The following is a 16,853-nucleotide window of genomic DNA, read 5'->3' as shown; positions in this document are numbered from 1 at the left end:
AAATCATTGTGAGACTACTAAATTTGGTTACCTTAAAAATGTGGAACCGATGTACATGATTAAATCATGTAAATCCAACACGCCATTTTTTTCAGTGTAGATACATACATACATGTACAATTATTCAAAAACAGTATTACATTTTAACATAACTGTTTTCTATGTTAATATATTTTTTATGTATTATGTAATTTGATTAAATTAATTGTAATTTATTCCTGTGATGGAAAAGATGAATTTTCAGCAGACATTACTCGTGAGTAATAAACCGAAAACTGTGATACATTTTTCCCCAGGATTATTTGATGAATTGAAAGTTTATAAAATAGAAAGCATATTTGCAATAGAAATCTTTTGTAACAACATGAATGTCTATACTGTTTTGATCAAATACTTGATTGGATTAAAGAGCACATAACACACACAGTTTCTGCCAATCTCATGTTAATCTTGAGTACCTATAGAGTAGTATTGCATCCTTCATATCTCTGACGAGTCTTTAGTTTTATCATATTTATAAAAGACAGATACGCTGTACTGATTTTTTCCGGAAACAGCCAAACTCGTGGAGGCGTGCAGTGGGCGGAGCTAAAAAGTAAAACTAAAGAGCACACACATAATACATCATGGCATTATCCCTGGATAACTTTCGATTCACTTTACGTTTGTGTTGTTGACATTTATATGCACTTGCGTGCCGATTGCCAACAAAACAGACATTTGATGCAGTTTCACTCATGGCCTGTGGTTTTGACACCTGACAGGGAACGAACAAACACACTTGCAGAACTCCGTTGTTGCTCCAGAAAAACAAACTGCATCCAATGTTTCCTTAACACTGGGTTATTTGGGAAGCTGATCAAGGTTATCTTTCCCTCACAACCAAAAACACACTTCTTTAGTGACATTGTTGATTTCGTTGTCTAAAAACAAAATGACAGCGCTGCCGACGGCTTCCGCAACCCGAACGAAGCTCATTAATGGGTGTGCTCCTGCTCTTGTTCTGGTTGATGTGTGCACATGCTCATCTGGGAGAAGTGCCCATACAAGGAATTCCGCCCTTTATGACTTCATACAGAGCCATACTCAAAAAAAACTTTCCAAAACTTGTTCGAATCCTGAAGGAGTGTATTTAGCACAGAAATACACCAGCCATATTCAGCCAATTCAGCAGCCATATCACCCTGTAGCCCAAGACTGGTTTCCGACAGAAGCTAAGCAGGATTGAGCCTGGTTAGTACCTGGCTGGGAGACCTCCTGGGAAAACTAGGTTGCTGCTGGTAGAGGTGTTAGTGAGGCCAGCATGGGGTGCTCATCCTGTGGTCTGTGTGGGTCCTAACGCCCCAGTATAGTGATGGGGACACGGTACTGTAACAAGCACCTTCCTTCGGATGAGACGTTAAACCGAGGTCCTGACTCTCTGTGGTCATTAAAAATCCCAGAATGGCCTTCGATAAAGTGTAGGGGTGTAACCCCGGCATCCTGGCCAAATTTGCCAATTGGCCCCTGTCCATCATGGCCTCCTAATCATCCCTATATATATATATATATATATATATATATATATATATATATATATATATATATATACTCACCTAAAGGATTATTAGGAACACCATACTAATACTGTGTTTGACCCCCTTTCAGAACTGCCTTAATTCTACGTGGCATTGATTCAACAAGGTGCTGAAAGCATTCTTTAGAAATGTTGGCCCATATTGATAGGATAGCATCTTGCAGTTGGTGGAGATTTGTGGGATGCACATCCAGGAAACGAAGCTCCCGTTCCACCACATCCCAAAGATGCTCTATTGGGTTGAGATCTGGTGACTGTGGGGGCCATTTTAGTACAGTGAACTCATTGTCATGTTCAAGAAACCAATTTGAAATTATTCAAGCTTTTTGACATGGTGCATTATCCTGCTGGAAGTAGCCATCAGAGGATGGGTACATGGTGGTCATAAAGGGATGGACATGGTCAGAAACAATGCTCAGGTAGGCCGTGGCATTTAAACGATGCCCAATTGGCACTAAGGGGCCTAAAGTGTGCCAAGAAAACATCCCCCACACCATTACACCACCACCACCAGCCTGCACAGTGGTAACAAGGCATGATGGATCCATGTTCTCATTCTGTTTACGCCAAATTCTGACTCTACCATCTGAATGTCTCAACAGAAATCGAGACTCATCAGACCAGGCAACATTTTTCCAGTCTTCAACTGTCCAATTTTGGTGAGCTTGTGCAAATTGAAAATCCCAGTAACTGAGCAGATTGTGAAATACTCAGACCGGCCCGTCTGGCACCAACCACCATGCCACGCTCAAAATAGCTTAAATCACCTTTCTTTCCCATTCTGACATTCAGTTTGGAGTTCAGGAGATTGTCTTGACCAGGACCACACCGCTAAATGCATTGAAGCAACTGCCATGTGATTGGTTGATTAGGTAATTGCATTAATGAGAAATTGAACAGGTGTTCCTAATAATCCTTTAGGTGAGTGTATGTATATATATATATATATATATATATATATATATATATATATATATATATATATATATATATATATATGATTGGCTTCATCACTCTGTCTCTTCACCAATAAGCTGGTGTGTGGTGCGCGTTCTGGTGCAATATGGCTGCCGTCGCAGCATCCAGGTGGATGCTGCACATTGGTAGTGGTTGAGGAGATTCTCCCCTTCTATATGTAAAGTGCTTTGAGTGCTAGAAAAGCACTATATAAATGTAATAAATTATTATTATTAATATTATTAAATACTCTGTCATACATCCAACTTGTTTTTTGAAATTTTGGCCATGTTTAGTATGAGAATCAGACTCTTTAACAGTGTAAATAAGTCAGAATGCATGCAATAGCATTAGACCCCCACCCCCCCCCAATTTAAAAGTACAAAAGTATTAATTTCTTTAAAAACAAACAACAACAAAATCACTGACCTCAATCTATTGAGCGGTAGTATAAAACATAACCCACGGCAGAGTTTTGGTTAAAGAGTGAAATGAAGAGTCTGCGTAGTGTGCGTACAGTACTTTCCTGTTATTTCTGTGTCTATAATTGATGTAGTGTGAAAGGGTCTTGGATTGCCCACATCATTAATGAATTCCTCATTCAGTACCGGCTGTCTGTGGGTTGGAGCACTGTGATGTGGCCCATTTCCATAGTCTGTCTCTTCAATGATGTAACGACCAGAGATTCACATATCACCAATCAGGGGCGTATTTCCCAAAAGCATCATTAGCGAACTATGGTCATAAGTTGCATCGTTACCAGCATAGTTCAACGAACTTCGGGTGTTTCTCGAAGACCATAGTTCCAACGAACATTCACAAACAGCATCGCAAAGTTGTGTGGTTGGAACTGCAGCTCTCGACCTGTGGTTAAAAGCATAGTATCTTGTTAGTAAGGCATGAGGTCTTATAGATCATATACTGTATGTGTGACAGATAAAAATAACTATATTTGCTGCATTCTCATTTTTTGAAAAGTATCAGTTATTTTGCTGCTCACCGTGTTTCTTATGCAGCTCTTTGTAGCGCTTTACGTCTTTTTTATGTCTTTTACGAGAGAAGCAATGCACACAGAACGAAAAGGGCTAGAATGAAGCGCGTTTGGCTCTAGATAGAAATATTAGAGTTAGGCTATAGCGCCAAATGATCATTAAACGGCCCTGAGCTCTTGTCCGGTGTTTTGACACGCTGCTCACTTTAAACTGTAGAAACGGTATATGGTGCTACAGTTGTTATTAAAACCGGTCCACTATTTGAGGATGCCTGCTCTAGAATCCAGCCCTAGAATAATTGTTGACCAAAAACATTTTGATCCATACAGGCTTATGTGCTTTAGTCCAATGCTTTTTTTCAAGCCATACTATAGCTAGTTTTTTGTGCTGAACAGACAGAAATGTGTTATTTATTGAAAATCTTGACATCCGCTCTTGCACACCTTGCTGCACTTTTCAGTTAATGACTTGATCGGGTTCACAAAACCGGTCTGAATGATTTGAGCTGATCTGATCAACTCGCTGACCGATCACAGCAGTTTAGAAGGTTATATAATATATATATAATGACAACAATTTCCTTCAGAAGGCATGTAATATAGTCTCTGAGTCACATAGACTATTTTATGATACTATTATGGTACTTCTGTGTCCATTTCGAAGCTTGAAAGCTTCAATCTTCGTTCACTGCAATTGCATGGAGAACAAGTTCTTTACTATCTTTCTTTTTTGTGTTCCATGGAACAAAGTTGGATGAAAATGGATTTGAAATGACATGAGGGGGAGTAAATGATGCCAGAATATTTATTTTTGGGTGGACTATTTCTTTGAAGCTCAAGTCGAGCGCTTGAGCCCCTTGATTACAGCCGGCAAGCTGCAACTGAAAAAGGATCTTATTGGATCTATCCATTGAATTTTTTTATTAACATGTAGATTTTACAACCCAGGCTTGTTGGTAAAACATGCTTGTGGCGACATTTCTGCAAAATGATATTATGTTGCGCATATCACAACACTTTCAAAGTGAAATGTTCAGTGAGTGGCACTAAAAGCATATTTAGTTTCATCTAAAACTACGATTAATGTGACGCTGGTTGTTGTATGTATTGCGACTGTTCAGAAATAAAATGTCCAGTAAATGGCACTAAAAGCTTAATTTTCTATCATGTTTGAAAATAAATTGCTATCTACACTAAACCCTACCATAAACCTAGCTGATATATCAAAAGCAAACGGGAGCTAAAACCGCATTTGCTTTAGCAACCATGGCATTTTATCTTGCTTTAACAAGTCTGTGAGCTTTTCTTTTATTGTGACTTGTGTTATACATGACTCATGTACAAACCCCAGTCAGCACTGTCAATCATTGAACAAAGTCAAGTCAAGCTAAGATGAATATTGTATGGTCTAATATAAAAGACGATTAATGTTGCACAGTTTGTCTGAGCTGGTTTCATGTTTAATGGAGCTTAATTTGATGTGTCTCTTAAAGGAATGTTTACTTCAGACAGCTAGCACATTTAGTGAACCGTTAGTGAATGGGACAGGTCCGTAGGGTCTGCAGGGTCAAGAGAAACACTTTTTTAAATGGTAATTTTTTATCTTAACAGACTTTTAATGCAATCTTCAACATTAAAAGCCTGTGGTGAAATGCTTAAAAACTGTTCACACTTGGCAGGTTTGATTCATTTAAAACGAAGTCTGGTGTGATTGCTTTGTTAGTGCGGTTCATTCGAATAAGTGTGAACGCTGCCGTCCGAATACTGGTGTACACCAAACAAGTGGACCAAGACCACTGAAAAGATTTCGGCCCGCTTTCAAATGAAATCTGGTTCGGTTTGACTGAAATATGAACGCAACATGGACTAAAAAGACATCTAAATGAACCAAAAACAGGATGTGATTTCACAAGATGTGACCCTAAAAAGGACAGATTAATCAAGCATACCTTTTTTTTCTCATCATAGCTATGTTTGCTATGTTGCCCATTAAGGCCAATTCACACTGCACAAACAAACACCAACAAACAAGTCTCTCAGAGTTAGTTTTCACCCGACTGAACATGTTCAATCGGCGTTTGTTGGCTCGTTGAATGTCTGAGCTGGGTTATGATTTTACAACAAACGACAACAAAACTCTGACGTAATCTGACCTGGACACGAACCGTTGCCATGACGATGACTGCGCAAAAGACTGCTCGTAGTTGCTGGACGTGCTTAGTAAATTATCCTTGTCCTGAAAATGTCAGGTTTCTGGACAAATCAGAAGACAATTCTGAGCAAGAGCAATGCACAAATCATGCATCCAGTAAGTTTTGTGTTTGAGTAAAAGAAATCCACCTGCGAGTGGAAAGATTCTATACATGGATGCACTCTCGCATTACAATAATGTGCTCTCAACATTTAACGCCATAGAAACGGCCTCAAATGAACTATGAAACGAGAAGAAAGTCTGTGACTGAAAGCTGCAATCTTTTTTTTTTATTGGTTTTAAATAAATGGAAAACATCTCGTGTTTTTTCGGGGGTGCTCAACCATTTCCGTGAGTGCGCGAGTTTGTTGGTGTGTATTGGGGCAGTGTGTGAACATGACAGTTATTTTTCATAAAATTCTAAATCCAACGACCAACTTGTTTGTTGGTGTTTGTTGGCATTTGTCTGTCCAGTGTGAATTGGCCTTATTACAGTTTGGTACAGGCATCAGAACTGCCATTTCCTTGCAGCAGACCTTAGTTTGTGTGCGTAATTGAGTTTCAGCCACTGTTTTGTCTACCACCATTTATTTAACCTACCGCCATATATACCTTGAACTCTCAGGTGATTAACCCAAACCTTGCTTACTCGAGGTATGCTGGTTCCAAAAACGAGTCCGTGAGTAAGTTCAGACAACTCAGAGTATGTTTCCAGTTAACACACAATACATTCTCAATAGAGCAACGAATCGATGATTCACCATGGAAACAGACACTAAGAAAAAGTGCGGACATTCTACTTCCTCTTCTTCTTTTGTTTAATGTCGATTTACATAACCTACTTAGTGCACATCGCCACCTATTTGGTGGTTGTGCAAAAAAATCTTTGTTTAATAAGTAATCTTTATTCACCGAGAATAAGGATTATATTGTTTGTTTGATGCTAATTAATTTAATGCAGATCTATGTGTGAGATGACAATAAAATAAATAATAAATATATTTGGATTGAATTAATATTTAAAGTTAAACATTACTTTGTTATAATAGTGCTTTAGAATTAATGTATAATACAGTATTGTATATTATAACTAACTATATAACACATTTAGTTATATTAATTGAACTATATTAATTATATTACACACATCTGAATACCTCTTAAGCAAACTAACCCTGGAACATAACCTGCTCCGGAGTTGCTATGGCTACTTACATACCCTGAAAATTACCTCTGTTTTTTGGAACCGAAAGTTGAGGTTATCCGCTTACTTACCCTTAAACATACCTGTATGTCACATAACCTGCTTTCTGGAATACCCCCCAATAGTTCTCGAGTAAAAATACATTGCAAAATATACGTCATAACAGTTTTTGTTGTTGTTGTATTTTTAGGTTTGGTGTTAAAAATGACAGTGTGAACGCCAAGTGAACCAGGACTAAACTTATCATTTTCTTTTTTGGTCCAAACCAAAAGAAGGAACTACACTCTAAAAAATGCTGATAAATAACCTAAGTTGGGTTAAAAAATGGACAAACCCAGTGGTTGGGTTGTTTTAACCCAGCGGTTGGGTTAAATGTTTGCTTAAAACAACCCAATTGCTGGGTTAAATTAACCCAATCGCTGGGTTAATTTAGGTTAAGCTTAATCTAAATATTTTAAGATTAAATGGGCAAACAAATTTGTTAAGTGAAGTTCCAAACGTAATTTAGGGAGGAGCGAGCCCATCTAATCTTCCAATCAACAGCCAACAGCCAGAGTACATAAACAGCTGCTTACCTCTCCTCAGTCTCAGATGTTCCAGCATCCCACCACCTCCCCAAACTCCACTTTTATCTTAGGTACCTTGCCCTACATAATCATTTAGTCACTATGGGGATATATCAAAGCTCGAGTTGAAACTGCTTCATCGAGCCACTCATCAGTAGATAGCAAGCCAAATGAGCTTAACCTAAATATCTTAAGATTATATGGGCAAACTTATTTAATTAGATTGGTAACAGCCCTGTTGTGTCTTATTATTCTAATTACATTTGATTAAATTTATGAAATTGACACAAAAGATGGTGCATGCACATAATTATCGCTATCGAGAAAATCCCAGAAAATATTGAGATATCCTTTTTTGTCAATATCGCACAGCCCTAGATCAAAATACAAGTTTGAACACACCCAAAATGTGTAATCAGGGTGTCACACTCAGTTCCTGGAGGGCCACAGTCCGACAGAGGGTTTATATTTGTCATTCTGATGATGGGCTACTCATATTGATATATACGTTTTAAAAATAATCTAGTGTATATTATAGGTACTTTGACTTTGACCAGCTTTTTCAATCAACCTTTTGTCTTTAAAATAGTTAAAAACATTTTAAGTGCAAATATTATTTCCAAATAAAATTTGGTTATTAAAGGTGCAGGATATAAATTCCCACAAGTATTTCATGTCAACTAATTATGTGTGTGTGTGTGTGTGTCTACATGTATGGCCGCATGTATAGTATTTGTGTGTTTGAGTGTGATCAGTGGAAAGTGAATGAATAAATAATAGGGGCGGCACACGGAGGCAGCTGCTCTCTGTTGGCTTCTGAAGTGGCGTAGGGTGAGGTGAGACGGGCGGCGGTGGAGAGTGCCGTTTACTCACAACCAGGAGTCTGTTTACCGGAACAAACCAGCCTCCACAGCTACTTAAAGCAACCACACGCTGAGACCGTAATTAGCCGTATTTGTATCCTCAATTGCTCAGTAAGTGGTTTAGGAAGTCGCTGTCAATTCAAACAATCAACTTATCTGAGATAAAAAGAAACACATAAACTCAATAAAAAGGAGAAAGTTGAATGAGAATATCCAGCTGTTTCTTCACGTGAAGTTGCATCTAGAAACAAACAGACAACAAATCTCTCTTGATGTTTTAAAGGTCGCAACAGCACCCAGTAAAAGTGTAAAGTGTAAATAATACAAATTGTAACTAGCTTAACACACACCATCTGTGTAACTGTAGGTGTATATGATTTTGTGATCTTATCACTGAATACAGATACTCAATGAGCATTTAATTTCAACATTTGTGATGAAAGAAAAATTCAAGCAGATTGAGTTCAACAGCATTATTTTGTGGTTACAGACTATCTTGTGGTTTTTCAACATGTACAGTAGTGACATATTGACTAAAATGCCATTGATGGAATTCACAAGTGGTCACAGGGGACCCTTTTGAATGCATGTTAATATTAGGTGGAAATGCTGTCTCGGCTATCCACTTTGGATACAAGAGGGATGTTTTTATGACAGGACATGGTCAATGCAGATCACTCTCTCAGCATTTCTCTCATCCAAGTCACAGCTTGTCAGTTAAAATTTACTCTAAAGCATCTGAAGCTGGTTATACATTTTAAAGAAATGTCACCACTCAGTTGCATTAAAAAGCAGATTACTCCATCCTCACAGGAAGTGATTAAACCTTAGAATGTTGATCACATGATGCTGATTATTCGCTGAAGAGTCGACATATTGCGACATACTGCTCATTTTCACAGTTTCCTCTGGTCGAAAAACAGAGTGAGTGAGAGAGAGATTTGCAAGAAAGTATGTGTGTTTCTATTGACTTCCACAGGCTGATGAAAATGAAGGGGTGTTTGATTGTGGAGTGCAGAACTAATCTAATTAACCTTGCTGCATTCCTGTGTCCTACATTGTGACCTGTGCTGCTGCTCATAATGAAAAAGTGTGTGTGAGAGAGAGAGAATATGCTTTTGAAAATGCCATCAAAATAAATACACAAAATATACTAGAAATCTGCTGTAAAAGAAAATAACAAATCATAGCCAATATAAAATGCACATATGTGCCTTGCACATATGTATGACCCATAAACAAGTTATGGATAAACATATGGAATGCGTATTTACTGCATGCTGACGTTAGCCCTATATGTAAAACATTTTATGGAGCTAATAATTACTAATAAAAACTAATCATATACCTACAAAAAAATCCAACAGAGGAGGGTGGGCGGGGGCTTAGGAGGAGGATGCAGAACGGGACACCCCATGACTAAGGATAAGCCAGGGAGGAGAAGACAGAGGCAAAAACCTGGGTGGCGATGCCAGCTGGAGGAGCCACGGAGTTGACAGAGCCAAAGAGATGGAGGAACGAGGCATAGCCAAGGCCCGGAAGTCTGTGGTGCAGGCAGAGCAACGACTGACCAAAGTGGAGCTGGACAGATGAGGGAGCCCGGTGGAGCCGTGAGGATGACAGTCCAAGGTGGAGTTGAGGGGGGGAGGAGTCATGGTGGTGCCAACTGGTCGTTTGGCCGAGGTGGAGACAGGGGATCCACGTGCCAAGGCAGAGCTGGCGACCGGAAGACCCTAGGTAGATCCACGCAGCAGAGTGGAGTAAACGGAGGAGATGCCATGGAGATGAAAGGAGCCGGCGTGGGTGGGGCCGAAGGATGGGCTGGCTTAGGTAGAGGAGGCGGGATAGGGAGGCTGGGTTGGACCATCCTCAACGAAGGAGACTTGGAGCTGGGTGGGATAAGCAGGGACAGGAGACTACGGGGAAATTCCTCTTCCTCAAACAATAACACAGAAACCTTGCACAGTTCACCTCACCCTCAACAATGGGAGTATGGGTGGGGCTCCATTCCCTCGAACTCCATGATGATACCCACTGGTATTGACAGTGTTGCCAACTTACAAACCTGGTCAGACATACTGTTGGGCTCTGGCTCAAGGGCGAAGTATTGCTCAGGTGTCAGCTCAAGCACTCTTTCCGTGCCTGCAGTGGGCTCGGCTCAGGTATAATGTCCGGGTTGGATGTTGTTGGTGGCTGGCTGGTCTCTGGGTCCGGAGTAGGGCTGCCGTTGGCCTCATCCGATAGGATGACGGCTATAGGGGAGTTGTTGTTGGCCAGCAACCACTCCACAAAAGCAGCAAATGCCTCTTGAGGACTATCATGGGCAGGCATGCCTTACACTGCTCATTTCATCAAACACACAAAGGGAGCAGTCAGGAAGGAGGTAAGGCATGCCAGGTCTAAAAAGCCACTTGTGTGGTCCTTGAGGGTTTTGCCTTCCTGCTATAAACAGAGCAATCTGACTGCAGGAATCCATTTCTTGTTAGGTTCGGTGTAACATTGTGGTTGTAGTGTGTTGTGCTGTTTTTGAATAAATTCAAAATGTAACATGCAGGAGATCTACAGGAAAACAGAATAAATAGCACAAACCTGTATTTAGCGTTGTCCACTTGTGATCTGATCAATCAAAATGCATCTTAAAGGGTTAGTTCACCCAAAAATGAAAATTCTGTCATTAATTACTCACCCTCATGTCGTTGGACACCCGTAAGACCTCCGTTCATATTCGGAACACAAATGAAGATATTTTAGTTGAAAGCTGATGGCTGAGAAAGGCTTCAGACAGGCCTCCATTGGCATTCAGTACATTGACACTTCCAAGATCCATGAAAGGCACTTAAAACGTCGTTACAAAGTCCATCTCACCACAGTGGCTCTACAATAATCATACAATGCGACGACAATAGTTTTTGTGCGCAAAAAAAAATCAAAATAACACCTTTATCCAACTTGTTCTCGACTTCCGTGTGTGCCTCCACGACGCATGCGCAAGAATATGACGTAGCGCCGGTGTTCGGGAATCGATGAAATACACACTTAAGCCCCATTTTGAGAACTACGCCGAGACCTAAAGCACGATCAATGTAGAATCCAACAGCTTAGACACGCGCGTCTTCCTCTGCTCGTAAACAAATCGCTTCTGGGTCATATGTCCGAACGCCGGATCTGCGTCATATTCTCACGCATGCGTCGTGGAGGCATACACGGAAGTCGAGAACAAGTTGGATAAAGGTGTTATTTTGATTTTTTTTTGCGCACAAAAACTATTGTCGTCGCATCGTAAGATTATTGTAGAGCCACTGTGGTGAGATAGACTTTGTAACGACGTTTTAAGTGCCTTTCATGGATCTTGGAAGTGTCAATGTACTGAATGCCAATGGAGGCCTGATTGAAGCCTTTCTCAGCCATCAGCTTTCAACTAAAATATCTCCATTTGTGTTCCGAATATGAACGGAGGACTTACGGGTGTCCAACGACATGAGGGTGAGTAATTAATGACAGAATTTTCATTTTTGGGTGAACTAACCCTTTAATACCAGGTGGAAACAAGCTTATGACAACAGATGAGTGACAAGGACTAAACCAAACAATGACAATGGAAACAAAGACAGAACAGAGCAAGACAAGAATGTGACGATACTATTCACTTTCTTTGTTTAACAGTTCTATTTAATAATTTATTAGACAAATACTTTAGGCATATGAAGATGGAGAATGGGAGCTCATGTGTGTCTCCGCTCAGGTGCTGTATGCCTGCATTCTCAGCACTGTCAAAATAAAAGTTCCGGTGCTGTCAAATTAAAGTACACTTCTGACACTTTTTTATTGATAATTAACAAAATATATCAGATATATCAGTCTTGGTGATTATATCAGTCTGTAGGTTGGTGAATAATCAAAAAAATAAGAGCAAAATTATTTTTATAACATTTAATAGGCTTAAAAGTTAATTACAAATTATCTATATTAGCATGTGTGAGGATAATACTTAATAATAGCATACATAATGTCAAATTTATATTATATTTATATTAAATAGAACCCATAGTGTTAACCCATTTGTGTGTGTGTTTGACTTAAACACCACACCCTGTAACCTGCACTATTATTTGACACTAGGCACAGGTGCTGTAACACGAGTATGCATATGGTGTTGTCGTGACACATGACTTCAAACAAACCCAGACACAAAGCAAGAGGACATTTGCATTTTGTTCTCCATTCATGTGAGAACCACCCTGAGAGGAAGACAGAGCAGCGTGGACGAGATGAGACCGGGAAGGAAGGACGGTTACTACAGAGCAGCAAACACCGACGTCTGTTTCTGCTATAAATGAAGCACAGATTCATAGAGTCAGTGTGTGTTCAGTGTTGCCCCCACACTTTCATAACTCTAATCATAATTCAAAGAAGCTGAGTGAGTAGGAGATGATCTGTTGATGACATCTATAGTATGTCCAGTGATTCACACGGGCATCTTTCCTCAACACAACCCTCAGATTGTGTATCACGCTGACCAAGCCTTTATGCTTTCAGATAATTCTGCTATTTGATATTGTGTGGTGGGTGAGTGGTGTTCATTACCTGTACAGATGAAAGCCCGACATCGTGTTGAGGTTGCCTTTCACATACATCTCCTGATCGACCCTTTCTATCTCTCTTCATCTGTCCACAGGCTCAAAGCTTTGGAAGAACAAGCAAATGGAGACTTACAACTGCTGAGCAACCGCCTCCCTCTTTTCCCCTCCTCCAGTTCCTCCTCTTCCTCTTCTTTTTACGTTCTCCTTCTTACTGAAAGCAGGAGATGAGTTCAGAGGAGAAAAGCTCCACCATGTCCCAGAAGATCTCCTCTCCATCTCACAGCAATAGCAGTTCCTCCTCCAAACACGACAGTAGACAGGTGAGTTTTTGTATGATTTGACAGTTAAGGAGCTACATTTATGGAAGTATCACTTTGATATGTAACTTATTCTGCACTTTTGGATGGATAAGAAAAAATGAAGTGGCATGGTGAAGAGAGGTGTTCTATTACTTTTCTAAGCTATCAGAGAATGATTTTCACCTGATGGATGATAAAATATAGCAATAAACAGCACAAAGCAATAAAAAAGTCTAACTCTATTACTACAAATTAACTGAGGATGAAGAAGACATAGACTTCCAGCTGTTTGTATTAGTGTGTATGATATAAATTAAGACTCGCACTGTTGATTTTCCAGGTTCAATATTTGTCCTGCTGATTCTGCAAATAGGTAGTTGGCATGAAATACTTTTGGGAAAGCCATTACCATTCTTTTATAATAATTGTGCATGCATTTTTATGCCCTTCTAGTAATTGAGAGACTACATGGAATATTACAAATTAATTGGCCACACCACAGGACTATTTACAATGAACTTTGAAAGCAAAAGGGTAATTATAAGTTAAAGGAAATAAGACATGGCCAGTTCAGTCACGACACTGTAGATCAGTGTCCCAACCTTTTGTTTGCCACGGCACACTTTTGATAAGTAAAAAATCCCACGGCACACCACTACATAAAAATATAACAAAATTGCACAAACATGCATTGTTTCAAATGGCATATTAAAACTAGATATTATGTTAAAAGTAGTACTCGCATTTCATGTGAAACTTGAGCTTAAAGGGTTAGTTCACCCAAAAATGAAAATTCTGTCATTAATTACTCACCCTCATGTCGTTTCGACACCCGTGTGCTAAAAAAAAATCAAAATAACGACTTTATTCAACCTCTTCTTGTCTTCCGTGTGTGCCTCCACGACGCATGCGCGAGAATATGACGTAGCGCCGGTGTTCGGGAATCCATGAAATGCACACTTTAGTCCCATTTGAGCACTACGCCGAGACCTAAAGCACGATCAATGTAGAATCCAACAGCTTAGATACTCGCGTCTTCCTCTGCTTGTAAACAAATCGCTTCTGGGTCATGTGTCCGAACGCCGGATCTGCATCATATTCTCGCGCATGCGTCGTGGAGGCCTACACGGAAGACAAGAACAAGTTGGATAAAGGCGTTATTTTGATTTTTTTTTGCGCACAAAAACTATTGTCGTCGCATTGTAAAATTATTGTAGAGTCACTGTGGTGAGATGGACTTTGTAACGACGTTTAAAGTGCCTTTTAAGGGTCTTGGGAGTGTAAATGTACTGAATGCCAATGGAGGCCTATCTGAAGCATTTCTCAGCCATCAGCTTTCAACAAAAATATCTTTATTTGTGTTCCGAAGATGAACGGAGGTCTAACGGGTGTCGAATGACATGAGGGTGAGTAATTAATGACAGAATTTTCATTTTTGGGTGAACTAACCCTTTAAGTCAGGTAGGAACACAATAAGGTCATAGTATGATGTTGGTAATGATAACTAGTGTGATTATACACGAGTGTGCCGTGGCACAGTGGTTGGGAAACACTGCTGTAGATGGCGCAGGCTGATCTGCTAGCAATCACATTGTTTACTATATGGCACAAGCTGATTGGCTGATTAGTCGCAGCTATATCTGCAGCCAATGAGCTTGCTTGCTCAACATTTAAATAGATTGGTTCAGAGTTTTCTGTAAGCCAGTCCATCAGCATACTGTCAGAGTTCCTCTGATAACTTCCACCTCCCCCAGCACCACCTGTCTAGATCTGCTATACAGGAAATTGTATGTATGTATATTTGTGCAGCTGCTGCATATCTGTGTATGTATTGATAAGAGTAAGTCTCTGTGCTTTTTCTGTAGTAGCAGCAGAAGCATGCATAGCAGATTAAATAAATGAACATGAGCATTATTAACTATTAACATGCTAAAACTAAGGGTTGTCAATTGTCATGACTGAAATATACTCATTTAAATTTAAACCTAGAACCTTGATGTCAAGAAATAAAAATTCCATGCATACATGCATCAACTACTCAAACATTAGAATAAAGGGATAGTTGTTCCAAACCTGTATAAGTTTCTTACTTCTGTTGAACACACAATAAGATCTTTTAAAGAATGTTGGTAACCCGAGAGTTGACGGTAGCCATTGACTTCCATAGTATTTTTTTTTCATACAATGGGAGTCAATGGCTACTGTCAACTGTCTGGTTACCAACATTCTACAAAATTTCTTAGTTTGTGTTCATTCAGGTCTGGAACAAATTGGGTGAGTAAGTGACTTTCGAGGGAGAGTCATTTTGTGGTAAACTAGTAGTTTCAACAGCTTTGGTTTGTTCTAAATGCCTGATGTTCTGTTCATACTTCTTAGGATGACAAGCTTCACTTAACTTTTCTTGATACTTTTCTTGATTTAAAAAGATTACATTGCTCAAAATGAGTACTTTTTAGTAATTTTCTGAAAACTTTACAGACATGAGACAGCAGAAAAAAAGGCAGATGAAAGCAGAAAGCAGTGGTCTGGACAAAATGTTTTTTGGACTTTGTCCAAAAAATTCTCAGCTATTCCTTTCCGCTTTATCTTCGTCAGTCTCGTTACCCGCTGTTCTGAAACACAGTATTAATCCCTCTTTCTCAGTCAGATGACTGTGTGGGAAATATAAATATCACTGATCTATAAAATGAGCCTTGAATGCCAGATGAATAAAAACTCAGCAGGCCTTTGCTTTTTTTCCCCCCATTTATTTAAATCCCAAAACACTTCCCGAGGCTTTTATGTGAAGGAATTATCATCTTCTGTGGAAAGGAAGGATAAATATAGCAGGGTTCAAAAGTTCTCTCAGACCTTTGGACGCCATTGGATGTCTTCAATCACTTTTTGTTCATGCAGGTTTATTATATTGTGTATAGACTTAATACATCTGTGTATATATGTACACCTGCATGTGTGTGCGTTCATATGCTCTGCGCTCCGGAGGGCGGATGGGTGTCCTTCTCCTCAGATGAACACGCTGACCTGATTATGAGGCTGTAATCTCTAATCTCATCATTTGGTAGCATTATAAAGCTCATTACTCCTTCTAAGCAGAGATATTTTTCACTGTTGGGGTGGCAGACGCTACTCTCAATAACAACATCATGGAATTATGTTGTGTAGAGTTTAAACTACTGCAAAGAGGGTTGAAATCCCAGCAGGTGATCTGGTGCCCACTTCTTCAGAGAATTGCCCTCATTAACAGATCTATCAAATAAATACTTTCTGAGAGTGCTATATAGTTAACTTTGAACTGTGTACTTTTGTGTCACAACATGGGGAACAACCGACAATTTTCCCTTGTGGAAAAGAAGTGCGCTTTTGTATTGAATGTGCACTTGTAATGTACTTCATACATTAAAAGTATATTTAAACAAAAATGGTACTTGCAGATAATATAATATTAATGAAATAAAAGGCCACTTAAGTATACATAAAGACAGTACACATTCATGACTAAGAGCATGAGTATGAGCTTTTAAAAAGTGCAATGTAATGACAAATTAAGTGATTTACTTTAGAGTACAATCATAATGTTTTAATAATATTTTTTTGTGCTTTAAAGAAGTACACTTGTGTTGACATAC

At 39.4% G+C, this 16,853-nt stretch overlaps 2 protein-coding genes across 4 annotated transcripts in view; both read left to right on the top strand.

Annotated features, from left to right (window-relative positions):
• gtf3c6 (general transcription factor IIIC, polypeptide 6, alpha) overlaps positions 1–16,853 on the top strand; it is a 1,355,101-nt gene that overhangs the window by 815,966 nt on the left and 522,282 nt on the right. The window lies entirely within an intron of this gene.
• Positions 1–16,853, top strand: part of osbpl3b (oxysterol binding protein-like 3b) — a 98,234-nt gene that overhangs the window by 34,980 nt on the left and 46,401 nt on the right. For all 3 annotated transcript variants that reach the window (XM_079836711.1, XM_079836712.1, XM_079836710.1), the window contains one exon: positions 13,024–13,248. In XM_079836711.1, coding sequence (XP_079692837.1) covers positions 13,153–13,248 — 96 coding nt within the window. In that variant the 5' untranslated portion in view covers positions 13,024–13,152. The remainder of the gene's footprint in view (positions 1–13,023; positions 13,249–16,853) is intronic.

The sequence above is a fragment of the Gobio gobio genome (assembly GCF_949357685.1).
Source record: "Gobio gobio genome assembly, chromosome: 15".
In the NCBI taxonomy this organism is placed as follows: Eukaryota; Metazoa; Chordata; class Actinopteri; order Cypriniformes; family Gobionidae; genus Gobio; species Gobio gobio.
The sequence above is the reverse complement of the archived record's forward strand: the minus strand, read 5'-3'. Positions and strand labels throughout refer to the sequence as shown.